The 12,281-nt window shown below is 32.6% G+C and overlaps 1 protein-coding gene across 1 annotated transcript; it reads right to left on the bottom strand.

Annotated features, from left to right (window-relative positions):
* Nucleotides 1-7,724: 7,724 nt before the first annotated feature.
* On the bottom strand, nt 7,725-10,659 carry HELRODRAFT_167859 (hypothetical protein; the record flags this gene model as incomplete). Its single annotated transcript, XM_009013588.1, has 4 exons — nt 7,725-7,779; nt 8,532-8,609; nt 9,745-9,933; nt 10,583-10,659. The coding sequence occupies 4 exons, from the start codon at nt 10,657-10,659 to the stop codon at nt 7,725-7,727; spliced, it is 399 nt and encodes a 132-aa protein (XP_009011836.1).
* Nucleotides 10,660-12,281: the final 1,622 nt, after the last annotated feature.

The raw sequence follows: 12,281 nt of genomic DNA, 5'->3' as shown, positions 1-12,281 counted from the left end.
ATAGATTAGATCATTTTTTTCGCAAAATTTAACAGCAAAAGAATATAAGAACCAAACTAAGCGAACATCAATGAACGTCCCAAAGTAATTAAAACTGTTAGAAATAACGTGAGTGGAACCATCCATATTAATGAAAGAATGGAGAGAGCAAAAACATGAAGAAAAATATTTTTCAGGTTGAGTTGAAGAAAGTTTGATGGTTTTTGTGCAAACGCTAAGGTTTTATTATAGGTGGCAGAAATAAGAGTACTGAAATAAAACCACGAAGTAAGCCATCTGTCAAAAAGGTAGTGTTCTGTAAGGACAATTATTGCACTTCCCGAAAGTCATTCGTCGGCAGAATCATGGTAAGCACGCACATACACAACGGGAAACCACTTCGCAACAAAACAACATGACTTTTTATCACACAAATACAGTACAATTACATGTATTCCTAACATACGTGTAGGAACCTTTTTATACAAACATCACACACACACACATACACACACACATATCACACACACACAAAACAAACACATATCACACACATACACATTTGCACACACACTCACTCAAATGCATAACAAAATGGGTTCCATTAATCCCTTCCTAAATAACAACATCGAGAATATTGCATTTTCTTTTTCCTTTCTCTTAAAATTATAAAAGAGTTACTTGATACTAATTGCAAATATATTTTTTGTTACAAAGTTTTTAAATGTTTTTCTTGTTCATTTCATTTTGTTTACATGCCTGCTAATTGCAGTGGAACATTATCAGCGAAATAAGGCTTCACGTCTTTTTAAATGCTTCCAACTTGCTTGCATCCACCAGCAGGCAGATCAATTTCCAATGTTCCTACAACAATTTTTGAACAACTTTGTTTCAATTTCTTTCTTATTATTCATCTGATATTCTCCTTTTTTGAAGTTTGATATTGGATATTATATATTTGATATTTGCTATTATAACGAGGCTGGTTTCGATAAAAATGAAATAATTAAGTTTGATTCTAGATTCTATAGCCTTACATATAATTTTTATGTCCATCTAACGACGAGTATGTTTTCAGCTCTATCTTTGAGCCCACGATTTGACAAGTATGAAATTTGTAATTAATTAATAAATTTTTTTGAACAAAAAATTTAATTTTGTAACTTCCTTCGGAACGTGTGAACGCAAAGCATTTTAAAAAAATTCGAAATACTGAAATGTTCAGAAAAATGTGATACCGATTTTTATTCACGCTGGAAATTTTTAAAATGATTTTTTTTTAAAGAATGTTATGAAGCGTTTTTAATATTCAACATTTTAAAAAATGCGTCAATTTAAAAAAGTTTATTAAAAATGTAAAAATATGCGTTAGTATAACAGATATCTTGATACATAGATATATTAGCCAGTACATCATGCCAGATAATCCGCAGGCATTGCGATTGTTGCATTATTATTGTTCACTTTAGTTGATAAAGTTGTTAATAACATTTTATTTCAATCTATCTAACCCTTACCATATTATCTACCAAATTATCACTCATTGCCATTTCAAATCAACAAAATTTATTTTGATGGTCAATTCAAATATTTTCAATTTTCAACACAAGTCGAAACTTTTAGCGGTTGTGTATCGGTTATGATGCCTGGTGCTTCTATTGCAGGGACCACGTTCAAACGCAAAACAATTCAATGCGTTAATTCACGTGTATTTAGTTGCATTAATTGTTTATTTTGTTAACTGTTTATTGTGTTAATTGTTTATTGTTTCTACATTTGGAGGGAGACTTGTAGAAAAATAAAAATTAAAAAAAATTAAATTTGTTTAAAAAATTTTCTTATTCAATCAGAGAAAAACTAAAAGAGCCTTCAACTATGATGCATTTACTTTGTCAACAGTTATATTAGGTAAATAAATAAAAGTATCGCCGGCTCGCCAAAGAAAAACTGTATAGATCTTAAAAATGTTTGTGATAAAAATGATATTAATGATAAGAGGAAAATGACGATGACAAATGTTATAATTATCAATGATTTTTGACATCTAAAGCTTGAAATATTTTAAATAGTGAAAGTATTTTTCTATATCGGATAAGTTTTTTTTTCCACCTGGTCATCATAATTATTCAAAACATCATCATAATTATTCATAGTATCATCAGAATTATTTATAACATCATCATAATTATTCATAATATCATCATAATTATTCATAATGTCACCATAATTATTCATAATGTCACCATAATTATTTATAACATCATCATAATTATTCAAAACATCATCATAATTATTTATAACATCATTATAACTTTCTATAAAATCATCATAATCACCCAAACATCACCATAATTATTTTATTATTAACCTCAGTTTACAAAACTTCTAATATTAATAGCAGAGATAAATAAACTTTGAAGTTTAAAAGAACTTTGAAACAAATCACATAAACAAAATTAACTGTCTGTAGTATATGGCATTGCTCGTCTAAACAGAAAATGCTGTTATATGTATAATTTTTTGAATGTTTCACATGTACATATGAATATACACACAAACACACTTTCACATACAACACAAACACACACACACACATATACGTATATAAGTTTGTGCATATGTGTATAGGTGTGTATGTGTGGATGGACTCGTGTATGTGTGGATGGATAGGTGTGTATGTGTTTATGTTCACAGATGAAACGTGCCGTCCAGACATGAAGCCGTCCTACATTTTGAACATCTTAAATATTTTTGAAACGCATTATTATAATAATAATTATTATTATTATTATTATCATTATCAAAAATGAGGCTTTGTGAGAGATTAAAATTGAATTTAATGGAGAAAATGCAAAATGCAAAAAAGTATTGAAGAAGAATGCGACATTTGCCGCGAAAGAAGCAACATCCATTCTGATGATTTGCAAGTGGCGCTCAAGACCTTCAAACAACGACGACATGAAATGAATCTCAGCCATATATCTTTGTTACAATACCAATGAATCTGACACGATCGATAAAAAACCTCATCCAGACTGCAGAAATTATGCGCTGGCCCAGATGAACGATAAAATTACCAGAGAATCCATTTAAACTCACTCACACAACGATTGCCAACAAACTCCCATTGGTTCAGATGGAGAGAATCAACAAGCGCCTTATATTCCCCTTACAATGCCAAACAAATGAACAAATTTCATAAAGTGCAGCTTAACCACGGCACTGGAAGGATATTTGGAACGTCAGAACCAAATTCTCAATTTAATTGTTTCAGACCAGGATAACGAGGCAGTCCATCCAATAATGCACCTATTCAGTTCGCTCCGATCATATATCGCCACTGTCAACAACCGAAATTCTTGAGCGGTTTGCGTGGAAACAAATCTTGCTGCATCTAAACTTCATAATTTAGATAAAAATACAAACAACCAAAAACTGACTTGTCAAGCGATTTTAAAGATTTTAACGTTTTAATTAAAACCTTTGAATTAACTTTGATAGGCTTCCATAATTCATTTAAACTATCATTAATTAATTCATCTTGAACAGATTTTTTCAAAAATAGTTTAATAAATTGCGCGACTTAATGTTCTCACTCAATTTATCGCAACAGGGACAATTAATTTCATATCATCTCATCATCTTCTTACTCAGTTCTAATTGACAAGCACTGATGACTGAAAGCTTCATTTATGCACTATTTTATATTATTTGTTCCTATTTTATTTCATCTTAGATTTCGATGTTTAATAAAATAGTTTCCATTATTATTATTAACATTTTAATTATTACAATTAAGTAATTGTTTAATTGTTGAATGGACACGAATGAACAGCGTGAGAAATGTAGATTAGGTTGAAAATAATAGACAGTGGCCGTTCTATTTACATTAGAACGTTCTCGGGTATAAACACACAAATTTGCAAACTTCATCATTTCATCATCATTAAGCATTATGCGTTCATTCAATATTATCCAGAAATCGCTTTTGTAATCATCCCATTATCACCATCCAACTTCTTTAGTATCATTATATCATTGTTTTTTAACATAAATGTTTAACCCTGGCCCTATCTTGACACAATTACTCTTCAATTAATATCTAACTACCTGGCTATTGGGAGATCAATTTGTCTCATTTGACAACTAACTGATTAGTTTCCTATTTAAAATATGTGTAATATTTCCATTTAATTTAAATAAAATGCAATTTACTGTTTTTCGTCCTCTTTTATTCATTTCAATAATTATTTTTGAATGTTTAATTTGTACCCACCAGCAGTTCAAACTGCACACCTAAAATAGTTATCGAATTATCGACCTTTCATCACATCCTCGTCATGTAGTTAGCCGTTAATTTGACAGTATTTATACTGCAATGATTAAGTGATGACGTTTCATTTATTTATATTTTATAGATTAAATTAAACAAAAACAAATTTAAAAAAAATTTATAAGCTTCCTAAATATTCTTTCCATATTTTTACATAGACGCTATTTGTACATAATTGTTACACATGATATACAATTAATGTAGTTACTTGTAAATAATAAGTGTCAGTTGTGCGCAATTATAATATAAATTTGTGTAATTTTTTGTTCGTATGTGTGAGAGTGTGTTTGTCCATTTGTGTGTTTGTTCGGGTGCTAGCGAGTGTGTTTGTTTGTGTGATAGTATGTGTGTTAGTTTGTGTTAGTATATGTGTTTGTTTGTGTCCCTGTCTGTCTGCGTGGTTTAGAAAATGATTAATAATTGACTAAATTGTTCTCGATAAACTAATAATGCATGAAGTTAATACACGAACGAACGAACGAAATGTCTGCATTCCAAGTAATTTGGCTTTACGGTACACACAAACACACACACACTTTCTGAAGAAGATCTCCTTCATAAGCCGCTGATGGCTTTTAATTCATGCAAATAAGCTGACGATGGCGCTGATGATGATATTTAGTGGTAATAATGATTATACTTAGTGGTGATGATGATGATGATGATGATAGCAATAAAGCATCAAGCCCAACGATGTTGTCTTTCAGGACGTGACATATTGAAAAAGATTGTTTTGCATTTGGTTAGTTTACAGAGCCATCAATTAATAAACACATTCACGCACTCACACACATGTATACAAGTTTTTAATTATCCATTTATTTATTACAGACAAGTGTATTTATTCAATGGTTTGTGCTGGTACATGAATGCGTGCGTGTGCGTGAACAAACTGCTGCTGATACGTGTGTGCATGATCAGATCGATACATCTTTTTTCATCTCGCGTATCAACCTACGGTTTTTTGATAAAATCTATTCGCTGTTAAAAAGGTCGAATGAAATCTTTGAAACAAATGTGAACAAGTTGGCTACATGAGTTTCTACTCATGACTTGTACGTACATGTTCACATAAATAAACAACACGTTCACACATACAAACATCATGTTCACATATACAAACATCACGTTCACACATACAAACATCACGTTCACACATACAAACATCACGTTCACACATACAAATATCACGTTCACACATACAAACATCACGTTTACACATACAAACATCACGTTCACACATACAAACATCACGTTCACACATACAAACAACACGTACAAACAACAAATACTCAACTCATAAACATTTAACAAACATGATTTAAACTAACACATTAACAACTAACTACTAACTACCTTTGCATACGAACTAACGTGCTATCACATCATTATTTATACATTCATGTACAGAGCAATAGTAACACTTGTACCTAACTCGCATGTATGGTTTGGCAGCATAACCCCACTTTGTCTTCTAGAATTTTTGCGCAAACTTAAACATAGCATCAACACTCAAGAAAATAAGAGTTAAATTTTCCTAATCGTGTTAAACATGGCTGGGAGTTTAACAACATTTGTAGTGGAGAAAATCTACTGAATTTTGATTCATGTTCGATAGATATGATCTAACCAACTTCTCGGATTGGTTTGTTGTCATACGAAGGTCTGTATTATAAATTAATGATATAAACATAAGAGAACGTATTTTGACACATCTTTTACGAGCCTACACTTCGCATAATAAAAAGTTTACTACTACTGTCAATTTCACATATTGTAATGTTTTGTTATTTAGTATAAACCTTTTTAAAAACACTCAAATTGATACTCGTCTATTTGTTACACACATTTGTACGCAACCACATACTCGCATACTGCAAAGGCACAAACAAACGCATACAAGATCCACATGAACAAAGAAGGTAAGAAACACGCACGAGTACATCAAGGGCATTCATACTCACACATACAAGCCGAAGAAAGCAAACAGACGCCTGCAAATTATCGCAATACATACGTGTTGAATCAAACGCACATCCACACACGCACATTCAACTACACATACACAAACACACACACACACACACGCATCCAAACGCACACACTCATGGCACAAGCACACTCAACAACTAGCCACATAATTACCCCAGGACGAGTTTCGATGGAATGTGTACAAATTGTGATGGAAAGTAATGAAGATGATGACGATGATGAAAATGACGACGACGATGATGATGAGGATGATGATGACGATAGTGATGATGATGACGATAGTGATGATGATGACGATAGTGATGATGAGGATGATGATGACGATAGTGATGATGATGACGATGATGATGATGACGATAGTGATGATGAGGATGATGATGACGATAGTGATGATGATGACGATAGTGATGATGAGGATGATGATAACGATGATGATGATGAGATGATGATGACGATAATGGTGGCGAGGATGATGCCGATGATGATAATAATTATAACAATAACGTTGAGATAAAGATATAAAGTAGGGCAAGCGGTAACGAGATGATAATGATGGTGTTAATTTTATATTTATTATGTGATAAATCAATAAATTAACTAATTAATTAATTAATCACACTTCTAAAATAGTCAACAAAGATGATAATGACGAAAAACGCACTAAATTATTATGATTATGCTTCTTATTAGTATGTCTTTTTGTGCACTGTTTGTTCTGAAATATTTTGTTAACCGTAACACTAACCAGGGGAACATTAGGACTGAGCCACCCGCAATGAAAAATTTTGTTACAATTAAGGTTAAAATGAATGGAACCTCGATATAAATTTGTAAAAATTTGAACTGAAAACTATTTCAGCCAATCTCAACAATGAAATTTAGTGGAGGAACAAACGGACGAATGTATGAACGAGAAAAATGTTAGAGCCGAAATATGAAAGTATAAAGAAAACAACGACAGTTTTTTACCACATCAACACCATCCGTCAGAACAATGACTTATAAATTTTTATTAACGTGCGAGTGAACTTTATTCTTGTTTAAATTATGGAAATAGATAAAGTTGTTTTGTTATAAATTATGCACTTGTAATAATCCTTCTTATGCGAAAGAAAGCGAAGTGGTGTGAATAACATTTTTTCTCGTACATCATCTCAAATGGCAACTACCTACCCAAACTTGTCAACAAGCAAAAAAACCATGTAAGTGCAGCTTTTTAAAGTTCTGTTTGACCTGTATGCTTCTAGATTTGATTGCTTAATATCAGCGCTGATTGAACATTATAACGTTGAAACGAAGGTAATAATTTTTTTGTTTACGTTTGTCTAATAAACATTGTCTACAGAAGGTTGTTTATTTAGGAAATATGAATCAATGATGGGCAGCCAAAGAAACATATCTTTCTCATGTGCGAGCTTGTCTAGTCCATGTGTCGGCCAACATTTCTGTGTCTTCGTCTCAATTTGTGTCTCGGCCTGCATTTACGTTTGTGTCTGCGTTTCAGTTTGTCAATGTCTCAGCTTGTGTCTGTCTCTGAAATTGTGTATGTGTCTGAAATTGTAAATGTGTCACAAATTGTGTCGGTGTCTCAAATTGTGTATGTGTCTTAAATGGTGTCGGTGTCTCAAATTGTGTATGTGTCTCAGTTTGTGTCTCGGTCTGCATTGATGTTTGTGTTAAAATTTTGTTGCAAATGCGATTTGTCTACCTATAGTGTGGGCATCATGGAAATGCACCGTTATTTAACGCCCGATCTTTTTTTTCAGTATTTGCAAGTTTTACTTCAACTGTAATATAAAATATGTAAAAATTGTGATAATAGATTCAATTGACTCATACAATTGTGCTGCATTTTCCCGTTCCCTTCAAAAAAGTGCAATTACTTGGCATTACAATTCAATTTGTAAATAAATGTTTGCATATTGTAAAGTATTTTTTTCAATTTGTCTGTTTGAACTTTGCGGTGCTTTTCATTTTGGTTATAATCGTTCAATACGTGAGATAACTTCCAGTTGCAATATCAGCCCATCATTAAGCTGACCCCTTCCGAAAAAATTACGTCGTTGGGAATTATTTTTTAATGAGCAAACTTTTATAACGTGTGATGTTTTCAATAAAAATCGTTAAACTAGAAATTGTCCCCATTAACAGTAGAAAAGGACTTGATCAGACCAACGAGCATCGTCAGTACGTCGTTTGCACCTAGGCATTGTTAGACACGGAAAACCTTAAGTTGCACACGTTCATGTGAATGGAGGCTGGTGTTGTTGTGCCTGCGTGTTGTTGTGCCTGCGTGTTGTTGTGCCTGCGTGTTGTTGTGCGTTCGAGGAGGTGAGAGCCATTATTGCCAATAAACAAGCCATTAAGGATGATTGTGTTATTCTTTATGAGCGCGACAGGCATCGCCACTGCATATCAAAAAATAAAAATTTATGGAAAGCCTCAGTCTATTATTGAAATTTGTTAAACAGTTGTCATCGAATGCAAGACGTAAAATTTAAAAAAAATTTGCTAGCCAACATACTGCAGCAAAAATCGAACACTCATGTTCTTCAGGTTGTTTGGCATCCTTTGTTTGTAAACGTCTAACACGAATTATTAATGCGTCTAAACTGATAGTGCCTGTGCAGTTTCAAAAATTTTGTAATGGATGCTGTCTCAGGAAATTTTTCAAAACTTCGTAAAATAAGTTAAAAAAAAGTAGCAAACGAAGTAAGTAAGAAGTGCGTCAAACTAATTAACAACAAAGAAAAACCGCACTGGATAAGACAAAATAAATAACGAACGAAAGAAGGAATGAATGAATGAATGAAGAGTGGAGTGAATAAAGAGAATTATCACTAATGAATGAATAAAAGATGGAGTGGATACAAAGACAACAAATCACCGATGACAAATAGTGACAAGAAGTCTGCAACTACGATGTAACAAACCTACTTCATCTAATAACATCTACAACGAACAAAGTCACTTCCATCCATAACATTAACACCCGATGATTTGACACATAACATTAACAGCGCAGCAGAAAAACATTCATGACATCAAGAGAGAGAGAGAGAGAGAGATGCATGTTGGAGGACGCAAGCATGCACGCACATTCATAAATCATCATCACTATCTGTCAGCGTCGGATGCGAACCGATTGTAAGCGCCATCTTTTAAAAATAAATACATCAGTTAAACAGCAGAGCATAAAAACTGAAAGTCATAAATGCAAACAAACTTGAAATAAATGTCTTACAATCAACCAAACCAAATTAACCAAAAACTATAAAAAAAGTTAGCGAAACGTTTAAAATAACTGAGGACACAAAACAATCAAAGACACCAGCTACGAAAAAATATTTCTAAACAAAGAATTTCAAAAGGACGCAAACAAACAACAAACAAAGCCAAACTAAATTTAATGAATTAATAAAAAGTAGAAAAAAACGAACTGTGAAGTTTCCAACGATTCGGACAAAGGTGAAAGGTCATGCAAGCCGTTTGGTGCATTGGTGAGGATGGAAGGGTGAGTGAGGGCGAAGTTGTGGTTGAAGATGGACGGATTGGGGAACCAGGAGAGTGGCGAACCGGTCAATGTTGGTGGAGAGTATGGGCTGTGTAGGGGGCCTGTGGGACCGCTCCTGCTTGTCATGATGATGATGATGATGATGATGATGATGATGATGATGATGATGATGATGATGATGATGATGATAATCGGATGTTCGTGAGGTATGTAATGGTAAAGAAGATGCTTAACATCACAATGGTTATGATGGTTGTGATGTTATGATTTGATGGCGGCGAAAATGGTGACGATGGTGGTTGCTTTGAAGATGATGAAATAATGACAAATGTATTATCATCTTCAGTTTAATGTTTATTTTGAATCTGCATACAAATGTCTGGGTTGAACTGTAAACAAAATGATTTTTGTTTCAACTGCTTGCATATTATTAAAGGTAGTTAGTGTGTGAATACAACATTCGATTTCTACATTAAATGTAATTAATATTGTATTTGTCATATTTGACGTAATGTATTACACACTTGAATAAGTTATCCACATTCGACATGCGTCATTAAAAAAAACATCTCGTGCTTGAAAAAGTTTTCTGAGTTTGTGACAAAAACAAATGAAGATATATTTTACTCGGCCATTCATATAAACTTAATAATGCAATAATTCATTCCCTTTGTAATCACTTAGAGCGCACCCGAGCTCACAGAGACAGCAAGTCGACTGACTCGCATCATTATAGAGACACGCAACCTGCAACAATGTTGAACCTCACGTGAGCACACAAGCGTCCGTGGTTTCGCTTGCTGCCCTCTGTTACAAACACATGTCGCAATTTTGTGAACATTTTAAATAAACGCTTCAAATTTAGAAGAAAGCAGTACTAATCACGTTTGTTCACCATTTCAAAGAAAATAAATTAAATTTAAATAAGGGTTTTTATTTTTATACATAATAATAAATCGACACAAATTAATCAACTTTTTCTACATATTTACAAAATTAGAATAAGTATCCAGAACCCCATCCCATCCCATACAGTGCGTTTTCTTTTGTTGTCAGTTAGTTGCATTGTTGAGCAAGGCATGCGAAGACGCGAAACATGGACAGGCGGGAATAAATTAAATTGTAATCCAGTAAAAAGAAGTAAAGTGACTGACGAGTCTCGGTAAATAAAAGAAGCCGAGAGAGATGCGATGCTGAAAGATCAAAGTAGAGTGCTCCAGTGCTTCTGCCTGCACACATTTATATCGTGCTTGAAAATTAAAATTTATGTTTTAAAACTTAAAAAGTTTGATAAATCTTTGAAAAAGTCCAGTTTTCTGCTGGAAATATAAATCTGAATTCATAAAAAAATAATCATAAATAAATTTTTTTTAATAATTCAGCTAAATAAAATGAATGACAATAGAAGGAATGAAAAAAGAAATAAAATTGAATGCGAAAAAAATGTTGAAAAAGTGAGAGAAGTATTCTTTGATCGGATCTGGATAATATACGTGCAATCTTTCCAGTGGAATGGCATGGAATACACAGAGGGGTCTTAAATTAAAGGAGCAAGCAGATGAAAGCAAGCTCCTTATCATTGCTGCTCCAAATTTTTCTCTTTTATTCTTCACAAAAATTAACTTAACTGGCATAAAATAATTTGAACTGTTTTTGCCTTTATAAAAAAATCATGATGTTATTTATGATTGTTTTATTTTGAAATCAAACTACCTGCCTGTAAATAAGTGTAAAAATTAGATTGAGACCAAAAATCTAGAAAACAATTTTTTGAAATGCAGAAAAAAATGAAGATCATAGAGCGAGAGAAAATCCGATAAAAAATAAACAAGCAGTGTCTAACAAACGGCCTAACTAGATATTCAACTAAATGATGAATCTGCGACCTGGGATGTGAAGCCTGCCATGAAATATTCACACCTGACCAAACTATATTAACATCAACTTCACGTACCAATTTTATTACTTTTGTTGTTTTTAGTTTGCATTGAAATATCTGTCGAGATCTTTGTTTTCTTGCCGAAGAATATTTTATATTTAAACTTCTCATTGATAAACGCAAGATATTATTATTAATTTATTTTGCAAACAATGTTTTATTTGCGAAAAATCAAATTTTGAAATCAAATAATATGAAAAAAAAATTGAGTTTGCCATGTCAACAATGGAAACAACACTTTAAGAGATTTGATTTTTCAGGTTAATAATTCAACGTAGACAAAGCTGCTTCGTGATATGTTACAATCGTTAAATCAAAAATAAAAAATCCTATAAAAAGAAATAAAAAGAATGTCAATAAACGAAGTTATGAATGAAAACATGAGAAGATGGTATGATAATGAAATGAAATAAAAAAATAAACATTTGAGACGAGGAATAATTGAAATAAAAATGAACTTACAGATGGGGGAACTCTGCATTTGGGTAAAGGTGACTCGGCGACCCTGACGCCAATCCATAAAT

Source organism: Helobdella robusta, assembly GCF_000326865.2.
Source record: "Helobdella robusta unplaced genomic scaffold HELROscaffold_12, whole genome shotgun sequence".
Lineage (NCBI taxonomy): Eukaryota > Metazoa > Annelida > Clitellata > Rhynchobdellida > Glossiphoniidae > Helobdella > Helobdella robusta.
Note: the sequence above shows the minus strand (reverse complement) of the source record. Positions and strands in the feature narration are given on the sequence as shown.